Source organism: Neofelis nebulosa, chromosome 1 (genome assembly GCF_028018385.1).
Source record: "Neofelis nebulosa isolate mNeoNeb1 chromosome 1, mNeoNeb1.pri, whole genome shotgun sequence".
NCBI classification, from domain to species: Eukaryota; Metazoa; Chordata; class Mammalia; order Carnivora; family Felidae; genus Neofelis; species Neofelis nebulosa.
In genome coordinates, this window is record NC_080782.1 from 192,679,576 (window position 1) to 192,703,600 (window position 24,025).

At 35.8% G+C, this 24,025-nt stretch overlaps 1 protein-coding gene across 17 annotated transcripts in view; it reads left to right on the forward strand.

The window, feature by feature from the left end:
- MYCBP2 (MYC binding protein 2) overlaps positions 1-24,025 on the forward strand; it is a 285,475-nt gene that overhangs the window by 232,104 nt on the left and 29,346 nt on the right. For all 17 annotated transcript variants that reach the window (XM_058682354.1, XM_058682355.1, XM_058682342.1 and 14 more), the window contains 12 exons: positions 3,927-5,570; positions 6,448-6,617; positions 7,351-7,595; positions 9,624-9,791; positions 14,387-14,544; positions 15,944-16,143; positions 17,020-17,169; positions 18,118-18,278; positions 19,321-19,477; positions 19,679-19,903; positions 22,311-22,376; positions 23,666-23,905. In XM_058682354.1, the coding sequence (XP_058538337.1) occupies positions 3,927-5,570; positions 6,448-6,617; positions 7,351-7,595; positions 9,624-9,791; positions 14,387-14,544; positions 15,944-16,143; positions 17,020-17,169; positions 18,118-18,278; positions 19,321-19,477; positions 19,679-19,903; positions 22,311-22,376; positions 23,666-23,905 (3,584 nt within the window). The remainder of the gene's footprint in view (positions 1-3,926; positions 5,571-6,447; positions 6,618-7,350; positions 7,596-9,623; positions 9,792-14,386; positions 14,545-15,943; positions 16,144-17,019; positions 17,170-18,117; positions 18,279-19,320; positions 19,478-19,678; positions 19,904-22,310; positions 22,377-23,665; positions 23,906-24,025) is intronic.

The window sequence follows — 24,025 nt, forward strand, 5'->3', positions numbered from 1 at the left end:
TATTAATTATCCTAATTGTCATGCATGTTTATTATATCTATAGGTTGAATATTTACTTTTATTTAATTTCAAACCTGTATAAGATCTTTAAAAATAAAATAGGTATATAGAAAGAAATGCCTGATTTGGGGAGTTGTAAAGTCATTATCAAAACAAGATGTTATATACACATAAGGCATAAAGCACATTGTGATCTGTAAGAACATAGTATCTTACGTGACAGGTTTAGTCTTAAACCCCTTTTTCTGTTATGGAATGTTAAAATCATTTTCTATTTAAGTTTTTTATGCAAAACACTTTGATAATTAAGTTGAAGTTTTTTAGTTTAACTTAGTTATCAGGATAGATATATAGATATATAGATATCAACCTACCTCTCCTGTCTGGCATCGAGTCTTCCTTATAGTATTTTCTTAGTTACCATGACAATTGATAAAATTTCAGGCAGTTTAAAAATATGCTTTTGGTTCATTACAAAACTACAGGTGCCTACTCTTATTTTTGTCTCAAAATAATATTTAATTAAACTCAAAATTCTGTATTTTAAGAATTTTATCAAGTTGTTTTTTGCACCAGTGGTTAATGTATTGTATAAGTTTTTCAAGTAATTTTCCTTTTTCCTAGAAATGGGTAAAACATTTTTACGTTTCTCCTTTGTACAGTTAATAGTGATAGTATGTAGTCTCATAGGATAATAAATAGGATTATAGTCCCTGATCTCTACAGTATATAGTGTTGTCAAACCTGATATATATTATGGCATAGCACAATGTACTATTTTAGTTATAGTATGGTAACATATAACCTGATGATTCATGATTTGGGCATGAAAAAATTATAAACGGCATTAATGAGTAAATACATGTTAAATGTTTTTAACATGTTTACTAATTTGTTTGAATGTGCTAAATTTCCATCCTGTCTTTTATTATTTTCTACAGAATTCCATTGAGGTTAAACAATTTTTGCCTGTTATCACTTAAACTTACATATGATAACTACAATCATTAAACTAAATTTAGTGATGAGTGTAAGTTATCATGTGTGCTCTAAAGATTTTTAGATTGACTTGTTTATATTTATTGATCTTTGAAGCAACCACAACATGACAATTTTTAGTAATACAACATGCTACAAAATGGTTTTTTGGGTTTTTTTTAATTTCTTTATTTAAATTTAAGTTATTTAACATACAGTATAGTGTTGGTTTTAGGAATAGAACCCAGTGATCCAAAATGTTTTAAACCCAAATGAAGAAGATAAACATTAATGAGTTAGCACATGGTTCTACACACTTAACAAACCTGACATTTTATTTTAAAAATATATGAAATATATTTTGAAAAATAAGTTTTTCAAGAGGAGTTATTTATAATTTGGCAATTAACAATTCAGGAACAAATAATTCTGCATTATTTATGCACTTGGACTCCCAAATGGTATTCAGATATCACCACTTAGAGATCTTAAGAAAATATTCACCACCACTAAAGGCATAGAGATGAAGTATACAGGTGCCTGTACTCTCCAACCCTCTCTAAATAGCAGACATTTTTTGCCAACATATGACGAGTGGTGTTCCTGATATTCATAAGATTTCATTGTTCGGCCAGCCACAGAGATTTCGCTTTATGAGGAATTGTACACCATTGATTTATAAAGCAAACCTCTTTCAATTCATGAATTGATCTCTTAGAGGGCTGGCAAATGTAAAAGATTTACTGGGTACTTATTTGCCTAGACTTACTGATTTTTATGGTTCAGCTTCTGAAATAAATGTGATGGTGAAAGCACTTCCAGCTGTCAGATTAATAACAACAACAAAAAATAGGACCCCAAACATCACACATTAAAAACTAGTGGAAAGGACTAGACTGATGTTTAATTCTACCAAATACGGTGTATTTGTTTATAAAACTTCTCTGTGGATCTATTTCTGGATCAATAAGATGAGCAGCAGTGTGTTAAACTACTTTTGTGCAGTTTGAGAGTAATTATTTATCAGGATTGTTACACCTTTTTATCTGTGCTCTAGGTCCTAAGACAGTATCAGTATCTAGGATTTTTTTTCTGTATTGTGATTTTTTTCCATGACTTTTCCCTCAAATTAGCCCAATCTCTTATACTGCTTTTATAAAAAGAACATATACTACATATGATAAATGAAATTCATGATAGAATGATAAGGAACTGTAGAAACTGAGGAGCATTATATTTAGTATAGTTATTTTTATTCATCCAAAGAATGAAAACAATTACTGTGAACACTGACATGTTGCAGTTAAACTAAGTATTCAGTTTATTAATATGCCCTAGATAGGCTGCCACACTTCATGGTCTTACTACAGAATTACTTGACTTGTAAGCATCTGATTCTCACACCACAGTGGCTAGTTACCTTTGCCCTGTGGCCTCAGGAGTCCTAATTGCAAAAAGTGGATTTTCAGAGGATCTGAAATTTGGGAATAGCAGAAGAAAAAAGTATTTATTGAGCATATACTATATTCCAAGACCTGTTCTTAACATTGTATCAATGGAGAGTAACAGACAAAAATACCAGTCCTTAACGGACCTTCCATTAGAAGGGCAGATTCTGTGGCAATATTGCCTTGGCCTATACTAGAAACACATGTGTGCACTTGCACGTGTGTGCACACACACACACACAGGCCAGCCAAAAAACATTTCCCTACATATCCAAATTTGTTTGCATCCCTTTTTCAAAAGAAGAGAGAGAGAGAGAAATACCTACAATAAAACCAGTTAAGACAACCATCTCAATTTACTAGGTAGCCTTTTTCAAAAAATAAAAATACTTCTAGCAAGGTTTATGGATTTTCAGTTTTTAATACCACTTGAATCACTTTAATCAGATTACTTTTCTTCTGACAACGAATTAATATTACGTGCATTAAAGGTAGAAGTTTTTACTTCAGGGAAGAAAGGTAACGTTGTAGGGTGACTACTTACTGGTGACAAAGACAACTTGGCTCTGATGCCTCAAAGCAAAGTATGAGGAAGGAGACACATTGCGTGAGGGCAGAATGCCAGAAACAAATGGCGACCCTGTAGAAATAGCTAGTGCTTTGCCTAGGAAAGAGGGAATTTTTTTATCTGGTTTTTTTTTTTTTTCTGTTTTCCTGATTCCTTGTTTCAAGGTCCCATGATTCAGACTTGTACTACTGATTCTGAGGATCCTCCCATTTCTTTTTTTTTCCAAAAGGACACAAACTCTTGAGTTCTAACCAGCTAAGCTTAATGAACTAAATAAACTTTTGGGATATAATCTGTTTATAAGCAATAGACTGCCTGAACTGTATGTAATTAAATAGTAAGTTTCAGGCCTTCATATATCATAAGTTCTAATCCATAAGTTCCGATTGGAGGGTTTTCTAAGCAGCTCTTTATTAGCCTAATTGTATTTATGTACTTGAAAATAATAAATGTATCTATATGAGTTCAGTTTTGCAATTCAGTAAGACCTATACCATCACCCTAATAAGGATGTGAGATAAGACTCTGCTGGAAATTTAGCTTGACTACTTTATATTGAAAAATACATAGGTTTTCTTAATTTCTTATTCCAAAAAAAAATAGTTGTGTTTTCTTTCTAGTCTGTCCCTGAATTTAAATTCAAATTATTATACCAGGGCTGAGATTCAGATATGGAATTCATACTGATGTATAGGTTTTATTTATTCAGTCTGTTGTGCATCCATGAAAATAGTTTTTGGTGGCAATGGTTGTATAATGATGCAATAGAAATTTTATGAGAAACATTTTCCCTTCTTCCTTTATTCCTCAAGTATTTTTGTGTATGACAACATGAATTTTTTATTCATGCTATGCTTTTATTTCAGTGTTTAGTGGCTAAATTTTAAGTTACGATTTTATTAACAAGTTTCACTATGAAATGGACCATACAGGTGACCGAGGAACTATCTCAACATCTTCTAGACCACTCTCTACATCAGGAAAATCAGAACTGTCCTCCAAACACAGCAGATCACTTAAACCTGATGGACGTATGAGCCGGACTACTGCTGATCAGAAGAAGCCAAGGAGTACAGAAGGCTTATCAGCTAGTGAATCCCTTATGTTGAAATCTGATGCTGCAAAGTTGAGGTCAGACTCTCATAGCAGGTCCTTGTCCCCCAACCATAATACCTTGCAGACACTAAAATCTGATGGGAGGGTGTCTTCTAGCTTTAGAGCTGAATCTCCAGGACCAGGTTCTCGGTCATCATCTCCTAAGCCAAAGACTCTCCCAGCCAATAGGTCTAGCCCATCTGGTGCTAGTTCTCCGCGCTCCTCCTCACCACATGATAAAAATCTACCTCAAAAAAGCACTGCTCCTGTTAAGACTAAACTTGATCCTCCTCGGGAACGTTCCAAATCAGACTCTTACACACTTGACCCAGATACCCTACGCAAGAAGAAAATGCCCCTCACAGAACCGTTAAGGGGACGATCAACATCACCAAAACCAAAACCAGTACCAAAGGATTCTAAAGATTCCCCAGGAACCGAAAATAGAGCTCCTTCTCCTCACGTGGTACAAGAAAACCTTCACAGTGAGGTGGTCGAAGTCTGCACTTCAAGTACTTTAAAAACAAATAGTCTAACGGATAGCACCTGTGATGAAGGTAGTGAATTTAAGAGTGTTGATGAAGGTTCAAATAAAGTTCATTTCAGCATAGGAAAAGCACCACTGAAAGATGAACAGGAAATGAGAGCATCCCCCAAAATAAGTCGAAAGTGTGCTAACAGACACACCAGGCCCAAAAAGGAAAAGTCCAGCTTTCTCTTCAAAGGGGATGGAGCCAAACCTTTAGAGCCGGCCAAGCAAGCCATGTCCCCTTCCGTGGCCGAGTGTGCCAGAGCAGTCTTTGCCTCTTTCCTGTGGCATGAAGGCATAGTACACGATGCAATGGCTTGTTCTTCTTTCTTAAAATTTAATCCTGAACTTTCCAAAGAACATGCTCCTATAAGAAATAGTTTAAACAGCCAACAGCCTACAGAAGAAAAGGAAACCAAATTAAAAAATAGACATTCATTGGAAATATCATCTGCACTGAATATGTTTAATATTGCACCTCATGGACCAGATATATCTAAAATGGGTAGTATCAACAAAAATAAGGTGTTGTCTATGCTTAAAGAACCACCTCTGCATGAAAAATGTGAGGATGGGAAAACTGAAGCCACTTTCGAAATGTCCATGCATCACCCAATGAAGTCCAAATCTCCTCTTCCTTTGACTTTACAACATTTAGTGGCTTTTTGGGAAGACATCTCTTTGGCTACTATCAAAGCAGCTTCCCAGAATATGATTTTTCCAAGTCCTGGTTCTTGTGCAGTCCTTAAAAAGAAAGAGTGTGAAAAAGAGAATAAGAAGGCCAAAAAAGACAAAAAGAAAAAGGAAAAGACAGAAGTTCGGCCCAGGGGTAATTTGTTTGGTGAGATGGCCCAGCTGGCAGTCGGAGGACCAGAGAAAGACACCATCTGTGAGCTGTGTGGAGAATCCCATCCATACCCCGTTACCTATCACATGCGACAGGCTCACCCAGGTAAACAGTATTACTGAATATATATTACAAGTACTTTGTGTAAAAAAAATGAACTGAATAACTTCTAACTTGAGCTGCTCTATAACTTATGTTAAAGTACAGGGAAACTTTAAAGTGCATTATCAATATCGGTGTTGAGGAAAACAGCTAAAGAAATTGTAACAGTAAGGTGGTAATTTAGTGCAATTGCGTTTTAATGTATCCCATTCGGAAACACTTGATTTTTTCAATGCTTTATATGTGACCCAAAGGGTGCTATTAAGGTGTCTCACACAAAAGAAATAATGACATGTCCATACACATAGGAAATATCCCAGTATTAGGTCTCCTTCAATTTTAGTATTTTCCTAATAAAAATTGCAAATTAGATTATACTAATTTCCTCGAGCATTTTCCTATAGAAGTGATCTCAACTATTAAATCAGAAGATTGTATTTTAGACAAATACAAGGATTTCTATAACACTTGATGAGTATTCCAAAATTCACCTATTAGGAGTTTGGTTAAACCTTTTGTCTTTTTACATATTACACCTGAAATGTTTTATAAAATACAAGGTTCCTTAAAATATATCATTCTTACAGAATATCTTATATTTATTTTGTCCAATTTTCTTGGCATATGTCAGTAAGCCTAAATGTACCCACATCTTAAATTTCTTTTCATCTACCTGTATAGAGTGTCTCCAGTATTTTAGGTACTGTTTAATCATTTTTTGCTAAACATGCTATTTTTCTGATGCAGTTAACAGCCTGGGGGAAAAAAAAAGTGAGATACCTGCTTCAATATTTTGCTTACTGAAGGTGAATCTGTCATTCATATATAAGTGTCATATTGTTAAGGGAACTTCAAGTGTTAATTTTGCTCTTGTTTGAAGGTTGTGGCCGGTATGCTGGTGGACAAGGTTACAATAGCATTGGGCATTTTTGTGGAGGATGGGCCGGTAACTGTGGTGATGGTGGCATAGGAGGAAGCACTTGGTATCTAGTCTGTGATCGCTGTAGAGAAAAATACCTCCGTGAAAAACAGGCTGCTGCAAGGGAGAAGGTATTTTTATTTGGTTCTGACAATACTATTAATGATAAGAAAATCTTGTAAAAATCCCTTTTAATTATCAGTACTATATCAGATAATTCTACCTAGTTGATATTAAAGATCAGCTTTTATAATAGGAATGATATACAATTCTAATATTTGTACTAGGTTAGCTATTTTTAATTACAAAAATAAATTGTATCTTGGCATATGTCAAGATATGCATATGCAGCACATATGCCTTATTTGTAATTGTTTTCCATATAATTCTTCATTATTAATTATCTATTACTCTACACATATGCATTGCTTTTCCATTTCACCTTTATCTCTCTGTACCCTTTTCCTTTTCCTCTCTTTACCCCCTCTCTTTTTCTTAATCCTTAAGTATGCTGTAGGTCTCATGGAAACTAGAAGCACACCCAAGTAAAAATTTGCAGAATACACACACACACACACACACACACACTTACTCTTTTTTAAAAAAAATAATTACATTTAGATTTTACTAGTTAGGTTTTCTTGATTTCCCAAGGAAAGAAAAGAAATAGTTTGTGTTTGAAATAAAAGTTGCAGACAGTTCAGGAAAAGCTTACAGTGAATGTTCTTTTTGGTAATCACTATTATTATTTTAAAATAGGTCTATAAGTGCTTAATAATTTTTATTAGAAACTCAAAATATTTAGGTTAAGAAATTGAAAATTTGAATATGATTTGAATACTACAACAAATTTTTCTTCGCCAGGTCAAACAGTCCAGGAGGAAGCCAATGCAAGTCAAGACTCCTCGTGCCTTGCCCACCATGGAAGCTCACCAAGTGATTAAAGCAAACGCGCTGTTCCTGCTGTCCCTGAGCAGTGCCGCAGAGCCAAGCATTCTGTGTTACCATCCTGCAAAGCCATTTCAGTCTCAGCTTCCCAGCGTGAAGGAGGGCATTTCTGAAGATCTTCCTGTTAAAATGCCTTGTCTCTACTTACAGACATTAGCTAGGTAATATAACTTGGTGGTTGGTTTTCTTTTTTTTTTAATCACTTGGGATTAATAGCCATTGTTGATTAATATCCTGCTCTGAATACCCACACTGCATTATCTATTGTATACAATAAAGAGACCACCAGGAATTTATTTTCGGAATTGCCTTGACCAACATACGACTGGTAGGGTACACACTTTATGGTAGTAAGTATTTAAAAAAAAAAAAATGTACGTACTATATCAATTTGTATTATCAATACAAAATATGTCTTAGGAAATACGACTTTAGCTGTCTTTTACTTTTTGGTAAGCTGACTTCAGTCTGTTACTAGCTGGGAATGTTAAAGTGGAAAGAAACAATTTGCTCTCAAAATCGTTCATTGTTTACATTATTCATTCTGTTAGCATTTAAATGTTAGTTAGCTGGGTATCAGCTTTGTGCTAGACTTTGAAGACACCAAGATGAATGTAATAAAATCCTGACTCCCGTGTGCTCACACTCTGTGGAAAGACAGACCTACATGTAAAGAAAACATTTAAAATATTTTGTGAGGAGTACTATAATAGAAGTATGAAGAGATGCTGTTAGAGCATAAAAGAGGGAGACTACCTGAATCTTCCCAAGGAGATCGGGAAAGGTCTCCCAGAGGATCTGACACTGTAGCCGTCTTAAAAGATAAATAGAAATCCATCAAGTAGGTGATGGAGGACAGCGACTCCTCAGAGTAAAATACATGTGTGAAGACACACATGAAATAGCATTACACATTTAAGGAATCAGAGGCTGGTTAAAGCATTGGCCACTAGGAGAAACAGATGAAATACCCTAGAAGTGGTTACCTAAGACCAGGTAATATGGGGCTGTGTAGCCCCTACTAAAGTTGGATTTTATCCCATGGACAAGAAGAACAGTTAAGGAATATCAAACAGGGAAGTATATGAACTTATTTGCAGTTATATCAAACAGGGAAATATATGAACTTATTTGCAGTTAGACTATCACTCTGCTTCAAACATGGAAACTTCATAAAGGGCATGACTGAAGGTGGAGAGAAGCCTGTTGTATACCATTTCCTATATTGGACTTGAGTTGTATGACCTATACTTCCATACATTATATCCTGACATTGTAAGTGGCCTTTCATATACGAGGTTCGGGGTTTTTTTCAACAGCTGATGAATGAAGATTTCTACAAATTGCCTACAGGAATGGCTTGCTAACCAACAGTTCCATTTTTGGCAGTGTTGCCCTCTCCATAGCAAAATTATACCGGGGTGTTTTTTTTTTTTTTCTAATTTTGTAATTACTATTTTAACAAAATGAATGAAAAACAAAATGAGGATGTGAGACTAGAGCTTCAGTCGGACCACTTAGTAGATAGACTAGGTCAACAACTCGTTCCAGTTTGAAAAGGAAAGAACCAAATTGTAAAACATGTAAAAAACCAAAAATGCCATTTTACCATAATTATGGATTTTATATTTTTAGCCCTCTGGGAAATGGACACCCACAACCCACCCCCACCCCCCGATGTAACATTTCTTGGGTCTAATTTTTCTCAAATTTGACTCTTACATATCTTCCTACCAAAAAAGTGACTGGCTGTATTTCAGTAGCCCATTCAAGAAACATGAGCCTGAACCAAGGCAACGATGATGGAGTCAGCAGAGAGGAAGCCTAGTAATCATAGGCATGAATGACTGGTCACAGTTGAGCACCAGGCCTACCACAGTACCAAGGTACTTTGGCCTAGGCACCTGGGTAGTTAGTTGGTGGGATCATTCATCAAGATACCAGAGATTGGAAAGTTCTCAAAAGGAAAGAAAATGAATTCAATTTTGGATTTGACCTATTTGTGGCACCTAGAATATGTATGTGTGAAATTGTCAGACTTTTATTTCCTCCTACTTATATCTATAATTATTTTAATACTTTACCCTTATAGAATTACATGTGCTACTTTTCTTTTATGAAAGAGATTAAAAATGAAAAATATCTATGGTGCCATCATACTTGAAGTTACTGGGTTTAATTTAATGCAGGCATCATCACGAAAACTTTGTGGGCTATCAAGATGACAACCTGTTCCAGGATGAAATGAGATATCTACGTTCAACATCTGTACCTGCCCCATACATATCCGTAACACCTGATGCAAGTCCTAATGTGTTTGAAGAGCCAGAGAGCAATATGAAATCTATGCCACCAAGGTATTTCACTTCTCTCCTCTCTGTTGAATAGCCAGTGTTTGGTGGTGGGAGAAAGACTGAACTAGAAAAGAATGCTTTAGAAGTTCTTTTATATATCTGTCCATCTCAGGAAAGACATTAAGTCAGCTCTGCTAACTATTAGAGCAGTAAGAAAAAGCATACATACATGAATGAGGCATAGTCCTTGACAGCAGAGGCAGACTAGTTGGAGAGAAAAGATCAACTAAATGAAGTAAAAGGTTCCATTATATATTGTATCATGTAGTGCCATAGTAAGTCAGACTAGAGAAAGGTCACTTTGAGGCAGTGCCTTTAGGTTTCACGGAAGAGGTAGCACCAAAAATAAATCTTGAACTTCCTGGATTATTGCATGCAGTGTTCTCCTCCCCCTCACTTAGCTATGGTAGCATCAGTGTAAAGACCCTCCTGAAAACTGACTAGAAGCATCTAAATATAATGCAGAGGGAATTCGGGTACCACCGCAACTTTTTGGAGGAGGAACCATGTGATAAAAATGCAAGGATAGTCTCACAGTGTCAATTGAGAAGCTAATAAATTTAGTCAAAGATTTCCACTAACTGTGTGAAGTTGGATTGTGTTAGCAATGATTATGGGGAAAAAAGATGGATAAAAGAAATACTTGATAGGAAAAATCAGTGTGGCTAACTGAAAAAGAATAAGTTTAGTATAGCATCAAGATATCAGGCATGAGTAATTGCAAACACATTATTATTGGAAAGGAAGACATTTGCTGAAGGAAGAAAGAATATGCTTATTAAGATATGCCACTGTGTTAATACTGTATGGTTATGAATATAAACTAATATAGTGGATATTTTAATACACACAATAGAACTTATATATCCAAATGAATATATTTTCCGCTGAAAATACTTGTAATATTTCCCTCCAACTGTGTGGATTATTCATCAGAGGTTTTTTTTAGCTGCTTTTGAAGTTTTCTCCAAAGAGTACAGTATAGCCTTTTATATCTATAAAGATAATAAAGTATCTCTAAAGGAGATAGATTTTTTTTAAGAATTAGAAACCATTTTGAGACGAGTCTGATAAATGTGATTCGTTGGGTTATTATTACTCTTCAGGATCAAAATCAAGTGGCGTAAACTTCTAAGTAAAGACAATGAAATGAAGGTTCCATGTATCTTAGACTATCATAGAATATTCTGTGTATCATAGAATATCATAGTCAAAGTAAATTCCTTTAGCATAGAAGCCCCTAGTATCATCACTAGTGTCACAGAAGAAAGTGGAAATCTAGGGAATCCTATTTCCCAGAGCTCCATGCTGAAGCAAAGCAACAATCTAAGGTGCCAGGGAATGCTGCGCAGAAATGGTATAAACATGCACTCAGTGGGATGGTTCCTGGTATAGAGGATGCAATAAAATCTCAAGTTATCTCTGGGAGAGAAAAAAAAAAATTGGTATCAAATAGTGTGGAAAAGGAAGTCTTGGGAAATCCACCGATATCAGAACAAACAGAATGTTTATCAGACAAACCTATCAGAAGACCTAGACAGATCTGCCCCCTTAAAATATTACCAAAAGTAAAATAGATAGTATGTAATGAAAGTCAGATGAAGAACCCAATATGAAAGAAAACTCTCTCAAGGAAAAAAAGAACGTTTCTGTAAGTACTCTAGTACCGAGAAACGTGATAATGACATAAGTTTAATGAAACAGTATGAGAATGAGATAAAAAGCAGAATGAGTAAAAAGGAGATATCACAGAGCTAAGAGGACAGACTGAAGACCAAATGAACACCATTGTAAGACTAATAAATTAGAAAAGTTTAGAAGAGTAAATTGAATGATGGACATGAAGAAAAAGTTTGAGATAATCACAGTGAGTAAAAAGTAAAAAGACAAAGAAATTATAGCAGTTAGAATGAAGATAACAGGTATGGAAACAGGACAATTCAAATGGTATCTTTAAAGTAGAAAAACCAATCAATAAAATTGAAAATGTATTGGGGCGCCTGGTTGGCTCAGTCGGTTGAGTGTCCGACTTCAGCTCAGGTCATGATCTTGCAGTCTGCATCAGGCTCTGTGCTGACAGCTCAGAGCCTGGAGCCTGCTTCAGATTCTGTGTCTCCCTCTCTCTCTGCCCCTCCCCTGCTCATGCTCTGTCTCTCTCTGTCTCAAAAATAAATCAAAACATTTAAAAAATTTAAAAAAAGAAAATGTATCTAAAGCTATAATATAAGAAAAAATTTCCAAAATAATAAAGTATTGAATTTCCAGACTAAAAGGAAATTTTTATAGCAGGTAACCATGAGAAATAGCTTAGGTTGAAAAAAAATAGCTTAAGTTATTGAAATACGAAGAAAAAAAACACTAGAAGTTTTCAAGTAACTGAGCACAGAAAAAGAAGTCATCTTGTAAAAGGAAAAGTTAGACTGAATTTGGACTTCTGTATAACAACTTCAAATGGCAGGGCACCTGGGTAGCTCAGTTGATCAAACTTCTAACTCTTGATTATAGCTCAGGTCATGATCTCACCATTTGTGGGTTCGAGCCCTGCATCGGGCACTGCTCTGGCAGCACAAAGCCTGCTTGGGATTCTCCCTCTCCCTCCCTTTCTCTGTCCCTCCCCTTTCACACCCTCTCTGTCTCTCTTAAAATAAATAAATAAACTTAAAAACAAAAAGAAGTCATCTTGCAAAGGGAAAAGTTAGACTGAATTCAGACTTCTGTATAACAATTTTGAATGAAAAAAAAAATGAAATAATGTCTCTTCAAAAGAAAGAAAATACTACCTTAAAAATTTTACCCAGTCAGACAAACTGCGATATAAAAGATCTTGGGAATCTTAGAACTAAATTGTGGATTAATCAAAGGAATCAAATACATATTCTAAAAAGCATGTTTAAAAGACTATATATACTTTACACATAAGGGTAATTTTCATAAAATCTTAAATAAAAGAAACTGATTCAAGTGTTTCTATTCAGCCAGGTTGAGAAATTTTAAGCATATGGTAATTCAGGAATATAGCATTTTTGAGCTATTCTTTTAAAAAGTCTTGACCAACTCAAGCTGTTACAAAAGTTGATGAATAATGACTGCATTAAATCAGTGGTTCTCAGTGAGGGGTAAGGGGGTGGTTTTTCCTCTCAGGTGACATCTGAACATTTTTGCTTGTCATAACTGGGCTATTTCAACAGGCATCCTAGTGTGTAGAAGTCAAGAATGTTGCTAAACATCCTACAGTACACAAGACAGCCCTCCACAACAAGGAATTACCTGATGCAAAGTAGCCACCGTTGTTAATGGTCATCTTCACTTCCTTTTGGTTTTCTTGTGTTGCTTGAATTTTTTTTTTTATAGGCATGATCATTTTTATAAGAACGAGTCGTTATTTTTTTAGGTTATATAACAATCCTTTTTTTTTCCAAGTTGTTGGATAAACTTCCTCTGAAAGCATAATAAATGTCTTGAATTTTATAGTAACACCATTTATAAGGTGAATTAAAATTAACATATCCCTATTCTCTGGTCATTCTGGAAGCTGTTGGCCCAAACTGACGTCCAGGTACATTTACCCCCATGGGTTATATACAGTATTTATAGCCTGTTCAAATGAGAGTGTACATACACTTAAAGAGGTGGTGAGTGAAGAAAACAGCCAGGGAGGGAGTTAGCTACTTCCTAGAAAATGTATAAGCTTTACTGAGGAACATAGGCATTCAAACCTGGCTTGAATGGGGGAAAAGAAACGCAGAACTCCCAGTAAGCACAAATGTCCCTGTTTGGAAAGAAGTAACAGGAAAAAGAATACATTGAAAACAATAGCTTGTAAATTTGTCTTAGAAGATAAAGGAAGGTATTTCTTTTTTTTATAAAATGCCTCAGTAAAGGAAAATATATAACCATATTAATAACTCTTCAAGAATTTTTTTTACACTTTAAACTGTATAATTTTCAAGAATTTTTTAATGTTGCTATAGTAAATAGAAAAAATTTTAGTTTACTTAAACCTGAGTGAAAATCATTGAATTCTTCTAGAATGTCAGTATAACTGTATGCCAAAAATCTGTTTGTTAACTTTTGTTGAACTTAGTATGGCCATGCTGTTGAAAAGTCTTTGGACACCACTTCCCAAGAATGAGAAACCTAATTGAGCACTCAAGTACAGAGAGAACATTGAACTGTTTCACTTTCCATTTTATTAGGTTTCTGTATGTACAGATCCATTTTCTTTCTACTCAGTGCTCTCACAAATATATCTGCCTGGTTTTCCTGAATATCGTGACAGATAACTTCTACCACAATGTTGTGATTCTGAAAGGAGTTTAGCACATTCAATGCCTTTTCTTCTTTTTCATGTAAAAATGCAAAGTAGATTTAAGAAAACCAAAACTTTTAAGATGCAATTCTAAAATCAATCAAAATGTTAATGCTTTTGGAAAGATCAAATGGTGATTTAAAGAGAAATTGTCAAGTTGGCTTTGAATTTGTGTTTTTCCACATGAGAGGTAGGTTCATATATTTGACTACACTGTCATAAAGTGAATATAGTTTCACTTTATTCACTTTTTCTCCTGTTTTTACCTGTCATCATCTTCTGTCTACAGTTTGGAAACTAGTCCCATAACTGATACTGATCTTGCAAAGAGAACTGTCTTCCAAAGATCATACTCAGTTGTTGCTTCTGAATATGATAAACAACACTCCATTTTACCTGCACGAGTTAAAGCCATTCCTAGAAGAAGAGTTAACAGTGGAGACACTGGTAAGTATAAAGATAAAAAGGAAGATTCAGTGATCCACATGATTTTGTTTGCAGGTATTTTTTAACATCTAGTTTTTGAAAGGAAATGGATTAGTTTTTTTAAGTTTATTTATTTTGAGAGAGAACATGCATGAGAGAAGAGAGCACATGAGCACATGAGAGGGGGAAGGGAACAGAGAAGGAGAGACAGAATCCCAAGCAGGCTCCATGCTACCAGCACAGAGCCCAATGCAGGGCTCTAACTCACAAACTGAGGTCGTGACCTGAGCCAAGATCAAGAGTCAACATCAGGGGCGCCTGGGTGGCGCAGTTGGTTAAGCGTCCGACTTCAGCCAGGTCACGATCTCGCGGTCCGTGAGTTCGAGCCCCGCATCAGGCTCTGGGCTGATGGCTCGGAGCCTGGAGCCTGTTTCCGATTCTGTGTCTCCCTCTCTCTCTGACCCTCCCCCGTTCATGCTCTGTCTCTCTCTGTCCCAAAAATAAATAAAAAACGTTGAAAAAAAAAAATTAAAAAAAAAAAAAAAAAAGAGTCAACATCAGACTTAACTGACTGAGCCACCCAGACGCCCCAGAAATGGATTAATTTTAAATCGTGGTTGACGTTCCTTTTATGAAGCTATAATTGTGCCTCTCTAAGTTTTCAATTTCAGTTGAAAGACACACTTAGAGACCATCCAGTGATTGATTATTCAAGAATAAATTGACCTTTAAAATCTTACTTGTTAATGTTGCTGTCATGAGCTATTCCACTAAGCTTCAGTGAACTAGTAGTTCCAGTGACTTACACTTTCACAGTTATATTCTCAACTCCTAATAGAAGCTTATATATACCCCTTGCAGCTGCTTCCTCTCTGAGTAGATAATTTGGGGACATAAGTAGCTCTTAATCAGTAAAAAAGTTAGACAACCTGGACTAGTTGGTATCAACAGCTCCAAATCAGGGCTGCCTGATTCTGTGTCAAGAATAAAAAAAGAAACCCAAGAGAAAAGGATAACATGGTGCTGATTTATCAGGTAGCCCACTTAACTAAAATGAAGATCTGGTCTAATATTTATAGACAGATGATTCTATAACTTCTGTAGATTCCATTTAGGGGAAAAAAATACAGTTAGCTTTTAGAGCATTTTAGAAAGCATGAACTTTAGATTCAGCCCTTGATTTAAAACTTAGCTCCACAATTTAATAGCTATATGATTTTATGAAAGTGAGATATTTAATCCTACTCAGCCTCAGTAGAAATTGAGGTTATGATTTGTGTCACATGTGAAAACAAAACAAAAAGCTTCAAAGATTCTATAATGAATCAGCTAGATACTATTATCTTTAATAACATTGTAAATATGTTCATTGTATATATTGCCTATGAAAGTTATTTTTTCTTTTTTTTCCAATAAATAGAAGTTGGTTCTTCCCTCTTGAGACATCCATCTCCTGAGCTTTCCCGGCTAATCTCAGCCCACAGCTCTCTTTCCAAAGGAGAACGAAATTTCCAGTGGCCAGTTTTGGCTTTTGTTATACAACATCATGATCTAGAAGGTCTTGAAATAGCAATGAAACAGGCCCTAAGGAAATCTGCTTGCCGAGTTTTTGCTATGGAGGTATGAATACATTAAATGGGGTTATTGATTCCTTGACCATACAAATCGTTTGATGATTCTATTTAATGATGTTACTTTTCTATCCAACAGAAATTTCCAAAAATTAAGAGACATTAGCCAATCGAAAATATCAAATGTTCACATCAAAATTAAACTCTTATGTTCATGAATATAAATGAATTTAGAGATCCATCTTTAAGCACTCTAAAGAAATTTATTTCTGCACTGCTTTATTATTTGAAAGCTATGAATGTCTTTTGACATTCATAAAAAAGCTATGAAAAGCTTTTGTAATGATGATGTCATTTCAGTTAAAAGAATCATGAAAAGGGGATGAAAAGTAGAGCTTTTCAGTTATAAATTTAACCCTAATAATTTTTCTGAGTCTATTCTCTGGAAATGACAGGATCGCTAGATGTTGTATTTTTATGTATAGTAAATCTTTTGTCTTTGTCATGGGCATTATAATAAATAACCTGCCACTTGATTAATGGGAACAATATAAATATATTTAAGTTAATGATAGCTTGGTAGAGCTTGAAAAAAAAGCTGTTTATCCAAAGTACAAGTTGGGGAAAAATGTGCTTCAGCAAATTAATATGAAGATGAAAGTTTGAAATAAAAAGTGGTTTGAAAAAATATTTCTGTATTACATTTTATAGATATTATTTTCCCTATTATGTTTTTAATCCGGACCAAAATTATTGACTATTTCAAGTTCATTGTGTTTTTAATGAAATGAAGGTCAGATGTTTTTAGTATCTTTCCTTGAAACACTTAGTGGAGATACTTTGTTTCTGAGTAAGGAGGGTTCTGCAGTTTTTAGTCCCACCTTTTTTTTTTTATCTTTGACTCATTTAACCTTCATTTATTCAGGCTTTCAACTGGCTTCTGTGTAATGTCATCCAGACAACTTCTCTACATGATATTCTGTGGCATTTTGTGGCATCATTGACTCCTGCTCCAGTGGAACCAGAGGAAGAAGAGGATGAGGAAAATAAAACAAACAAAGAAAATGCAGAACAAGTAAGTGAGATTTTTGGGTTTTTCAAATTTGTCTATATTCTTATAGAAGAGTAGGACCACCATCAGATCCTATAATAATATGCATGAGTTCACACACAGATTATATAAGCTAAAAGGCAAGAATAAAATTTCAGTGCTATTGAGCAACATAGTCACCATACTTAGTGACTGATTCCTCCCTAAATACTATTGTCATGAAGCAATGAACTGAAAGATGTATACTGTTATAGTACTGTATAAGACAGGTAAACAGGGCAACATTATTATAGAGAATATCTGTCTACTCTACAACATTGCTATAAGTTGGCAGAGAGTGAAAGTGATAATCTGTAGGGACATGAAAGTTGTTATAGCTCTTAAGACGAAATTATTAGTAGGGATGAAAATGGTTTCTACAAAAACCATTTTCTAAACATGTATGTATCTAATCATATAGCCTTAAAACTATTAAGTAAAAATTGACAGAACTGCAAGAAAAAAGAGGGAAAAAAAAATCCACAATTACAGTGTGAGATTGTTTCACACCTTTCATAACTAAATATTCCTGCATAACAGACCACCCTAAAACTCAGTGGATGAAAACAGTTTCCTATTGGCTGACAACTCTGTGGGTCAGCAGTTTGGGTGAGACTTAGTTCCTGCATACACGTTCAGAGTTACCCTGCTAGGAGATTGTGAGCACACTAAAACTGATACAGACACAGTATTCGTTTGGTGATTTTATTTATGAGTGACTGCATCACTTTTTCCCTAAAAGATAATACAAACATAATTAGTTAATCTGAATGTGTGTTTTGGGTATACTTTGATTTTGGTTTTATTGTTTACATTTCTGTTACATGACTGTCTTTAAAGTATACATAACACTTTTAAGTACACATATTTTTTTGTGGGGAAAGTTCCTTCCAGCATACAGACTGATCAACCTGCTTTCAATTTCTGTCTTAGGAGAAAGACACGAGAGTATGCGAACATCCACTCTCAGATATAGTGATTGCGGGTGAAGCCGCTCATCCTTTACCACACACATTTCACCGCTTACTTCAAACTATCTCCGATCTTATGATGTCTCTCCCCAGTGGCAGTTCATTACAGCAAATGGCCCTAAGGTAATTGTATATCTCAGTATTCTGGGTATGTTGGAGAAGAGATTTTATGTAGTATTCAAAGCTCGAGATGCTCAAAACACCTTTTAAATACTAAGATACAACGACTCTCTACATTATGTGAATGGTGCTTCCCTCATTACTGTCTTAATCTGGAATTTCCTCCTTGGCTCACACCTGTTTGCCCCTCTGTAAAACGAGGATAATACATTACTTAGTGCTCTAAATTAGCCCAGTCTGTAACAGTTTTCCTCACTTTTGCCCCTCTTCTATCTCAAGTAACTTGTCTCAGTGCTACCCAAGAGTAGCAATCTTAACTGTCACAAAAGGGAGAAGGAGAATGAAATCTCAGAAACAGAAATCAAAATAGGGTTTTTGAATTGAAGAGAATTTTAAGAAAAGTGAAACCTCTGTTATATGTAAGGTAGCCTAAAACTACCTTGAGGAACATTACCTACTTTTAAGTCTGAGACTGCTGCGATTTTCACATTACTTCTACATTGTGAACCTTGTCATCAGATCTTCACACTGGACCGCATGTACAAAAAATGCTCCACTGGTTTTTATAAACTGTAGATTGTTGGAGTGAATTTTGGCTACCCACATCCCTAAAGACTGGTAGAGGGGAGATTGTGTTTCCTCCTAAAAAGATTTTTGAAGTACAGGATGTGTTATATATCAGAGTATATATAACTCTGATGAATTAGTATAGAATTGTAACACTAATAAATTTGAGAGGCTTGTTTTGGTTGAGGTCACACTTGTCTGTCTGCAAGATTGATTTATTACCTTTTTTGCTTCTGTACCCTTGACGTTCATGTATCCAGTTTTTCTATATGTAGAATGAGTGAACTTTCCTTAGGTCTTACCCTATTCCAAAGAAATTACCTTTATTGCTCACAAAAAGGCGGTGATACTATTCCCTGATTTTTTTTCTATTTCTGTTTTTTCCCTAGAATATTAAGATTTTAAAAAATCTTAACTACAGAGTGCTTTCCCAGGAATTCCTTAGGAATTATTTAATACCTTGCTTATGCCTTTTTAGGTGCTGGAGTCTGAAATTCAAGCAATCTGATCACCAGTTCCTCCATCAGAGTAATGTCTTTCATCACATTAACAATATTCTGTCAAAATCAGATGATGGAGACAGTGAAGAAAGTTTTAGCATCAGTATCCAGTCTGGCTTTGAAGCGATGAGTCAGGTCAGTCATTGAAAGTTGTCCTGTGTTACCCTGTTAATATTCAACGATGTATACAAGCAGAAACTGAAAGTCACTCATAAACAGTTTGATTCAGTTCATTTCTTACCTCACATCTTTTGTTTTATTACTGTGAAAGATTCCCATTTCAGTGTTGTAATAATCTAAAACATGTAATAATGTGAAAACATTTGTTTCTGGTAGGAATTGTGCATAGTAATGTGCTTAAAGGACTTAACCAGCATTGTTGACATAAAAACTTCAAGCCGACCTGCCATGATTGGCAGTTTGACAGATGGTTCTACGGAAACCTTTTGGGAATCAGGAGATGAGGATAAAAACAAAACTAAGAACATCACCATCAACTGTGTAAAAGGAATCAATGCCCGCTATGTATCTGTCCATGTGGATAATTCCCGAGATCTAGGGGTAAGAAAGAAAACTTAATTTGTGGCTCATTAGTTCTTTTCAGACCTTCAGTTACCATGCCCTGTCCTTCTAAGTTTAGCAAAAAGATTTTCATGTGGAATTTCACTGACCAAACAGCATTTTTATATTTCCCAAGTAAATCTTACATCTAAAAACAGATTAATAGGACTAGGGGCACTATGGAATACCAGTTCTAAAAAGAGGTGTGATTACAAATACATCCTGGCTACAGCTAAGCAGAATAAATGTCTCCTCTGTAATTGCCTACCTCCATCCCCTTGTTTAAGCTATTCTCTTGGCCTGGAAGTCCTCCCCTTAAACTCTGCCTATCAGATTCTCCCAAAATCTCAAAAGACCAGCAGAGAAATCTTCTCCCGGTACCTCTTCTATAAAAATTATTCTTTCCCTTCTCTACATTCTTCTTTCTATTACTCTGATGGCACTGAATACACTTTGACTTATCATGTAATTAGCTTTCAATTTCTAGCCTTCACCCTTAGCTGTCTTGACGATGGTGGTGGGGTTTCTAGACTAACCTAAATGATCATAATTTGTATTCTCCCTAGCACTAGCCTGTTCACATGTTTCAACTGAATTAAGCACTCCTTTACAAAAGGCACTAAATAATGGGAAAAGAGTCTTGTTTACTTGAGTGTTAAGAACCAAGAAGATACCACTGCCAAACTCACGTGCTTCTCCCCCCATTCCTGGGGAAGGATACTCCTTAGAGTTTTTTCCCTCAGAATGGATGTGGCTTGCTTCAGAGCCTGCTTCAGATTCTGTGTCTCCCTCTCTCTGCCCCTCCCCCATTCACTTTCTGTCTCTCTCTCTCTCTCTCAAAAATAAACATCAAAAAAAATTTTAAGTAAAAATTTAAAAAAGAAAAAAGAATGGATGTGGCTTGCTAACAGATACAGTATTATAACTCCCCTCTGACTGTTGCCAAGCTGCTCCTATCCCATTCACACATTTCCTTTCCCAGGAAGACAGAGTGATGGGGTTGGGTCTTGGGTAACCTCGATAGAATGCCAACCTGAGAAGCCCAGTCTGCAGTCAGAACACTCCTCGCCATCTGCAGCCACCCCCAGCTCCTGTCCATAAGTGCAGCTGCAGTGCTTCCGTGGCAGTGAATAAGAAGAAGGGACGTAGCTAATATAAGCGTACCTCCTCTTCAGAGCCAAGAGTTTCAATTTGTACAACTACTTTATCTTACTAGAAAGTCGGGTGTAATAAATCAAAACATTTTTCTAGCTAGAACTTACTGTTCAGTACAAAGTTATCTTTGACTCATGGTATATTTTAAGCCAGGACATACTCTCCCTCAGAACAATGATTCCAATCAGTTTGACAATTTTCCCTTTTAGGGAGATAATCATAGCAATATTCATTTTAAAATCCCCAGTAGATAAGCTGACATGTGCTTTCCTTTTAAGAAACCTCCTCTAAGTTCTGTGTATCCTTGAGGCTTATGTACCTGTGTGTCCCCAGCCTGTCTTACCACCAGTGCCTTATACATGGCAGTTGTTTGAATTGCATCGACCTAGAGCGCTTAAAGTATGCAATGCTCCAAGGAATTAATGTGTTAATCTGTTTCCTGATGTGCTTTGCATAAAGCTTATTCAACCTTAAGGTCTCTGGCTCTAGTACTAGCATGATCTTTTTGGTACCTAATGACACTGAACTTCTGTTTGACATTTATTTTGTTTGCTAATGCTCCTTCCCTAGTGTGTCAAGAGGACAGAACCCATCATTCTCATATGTCCTTCTCCAAGGCTGTAAGACAGTCTTGGTACATTGTGATAGTCAAGAGTGTTTGTTAGGGAGTGGAGACAAGAGTGAAAGCAGAGTTGTTGGAAAGTCTCATGATAGAGATAGAATTTAAATCTTTAGACTTTGGATAGAAAGAAGGAATGCCAAGCTTTTCTTTCAGAGCCCATGGAGACTGAAGGTAGAATTTGTGAGAACGAGACAAGACTGGAGTTGTAAGAATGTGGTTGCTTGAGGGGCAGGGGGAGCACCTGACCTGGGTGGCCCAGTCAGTTAAGCATCTGACTTCGGCTCAGGTCATGATCTCACAGCTTGTGGGTTCGAGCCCCACGTTGGGCTGTGTGCTGACAGCTCAAAGCCTGGAGGCTGCTTCAGATTCTGTGTCTCCTTCTCTCTCTCTCTGCCCCTCCCCCACTCATACTCTGTCTCTCTCTCTCTCAAAAAATAAATAAACATTAAAAAATTAAAAAAAAAAAAAAAAAAGAATGTGGTTGGTTGGGCAGATGGAGTGAGATCAGTTAGGAAGAATCCATGACAGACATACAGAAGAGTTGATGTGATATCAGTAGGCTGTAAGAAATCATTATAAATTCAGTAGCAGGAATATGGAAGAATAATTGTTATGCATTGTCTGTTTTAGAATAAAGTTACCTCAATGACCTTCTTAACTGGCAAAGCAGTAGAAGATTTGTGCAGAATAAAACAGGTAATTAAAATTTTGTCATTAAATGTTACCTAGAGAGAAATTCTTCTCAGCCTCCTCTGTTAAATTCTAATTTCGGCATGCTACCAAAGTATTCTAGGAACTCATCTGTTTACAAAACACTGAACCGACAAATAGTCCAGATACAGGAACATTTACAACCATCCCTGTGCTAATAGCCGATAGTGTCCTAAATGCTCTCCTGTCACGATCGATTATACTATACCTACAGTCCTCTACTCTGCCTCCTGCTCCCTTACAAAGAAAGATTCAGGGCACCTTAAAATGCATCACAAATCCCATTCACAATTAACACCTACACTTCAGGTTAAAATGTAGATTGTTGTCCTCTAGCCTGAAAATCTATCACAACAGTGCAACTAAATCCAGGCTGCAAGTCAATTTACAAATGAACTTTAGAAACAAGTTAGGTTGTATTTGGGCATTCTATATAAACCCACTTGTGTTAGTGAAACTTTATCAAAGCTGTTATCCCATATATGTTGACTACTTGTTTTGTTTTTCAAATCATATTGAAAGAATAAATTGAAATTTTGGATTAAACAAATAATAAATTTTGTTTAAAAGGCTAAAAGAATTTGGGGAAATACTTCTGTTCAGTGAGATAGTATTTATGCTTAATGATTTTTCTAGAAAATTGACATTATCAATTAATGTTTTCATTTTATCAAGTGAATAGTGTCAAAAACCATTTCATAGTGCATTGAAATTTAATCCTTGAAAAGTTACATTTTCAGTGAAATCAGGAATCACAAATATGCAGTTACCTATTATATAATTTTTCTTCAGAAGCAGAACATATTAAGTAACTGCACATCAAATATGCTTATCTATCTTTAAAAAACAACAAAACATGGTTATCTTTAAATGGTGGTTAAATGTGAAGATGCACAAAACAGGACCTCGTGCTGATCTTGTATTTCTCCTCAGTCAGATTAGGGAAAGGACAGTCACATGAATTGTTTTAATGATTTTACTTAACATAACTTATGCATGGAAAGTAATCAGACCTGTATTTTAATTCTCAGCTCCGTGTCTTACTGAGAATCCTTCAACCTGGGTTAACCTCACTTCACCTGTATAATAGCTACTGTAGTATTACTTATCCTCACTAGGCTTAAGTAAGATAGTCAGTGTGAAATAACACACTAAACCTTAGTCTCCGTACAAGTCTTTGTTATTTGAGCTTGCAGTTATTAGCGCTAAGTCTAGGACCTTGATAAGAGAGTGATATGGCTGTATCAGGTTTCTGTCCCTTTTCTGTTTGCTAGGTTGATCTGGATTCTAGGCACATTGGTTGGGTAACAAGCGAACTTCCAGGAGGGGATAATCACATCATCAAGATTGAATTAAAGGGCCCAGAAAATACACTGAGAGTTCGACAAGTAAAAGTCCTGGGCTGGAAGGATGGCGAAAGCACAAAAATTGCTGGCCAGATTTCAGCCAGCGTGGCCCAGCAAAGGAACTGTGAAGCCGAGACTCTGCGAGTGTTCAGACTTATTACGTCTCAAGTGAGTGTCCTCACTCCAGGTTCTAGCACACGATACACTGAAATCATATCTTCTGCAATGCTGATACCAAAGGGTAACAGAATACTTTGTAAAGCTTGTTAGAGATGGCTGGCAAACATA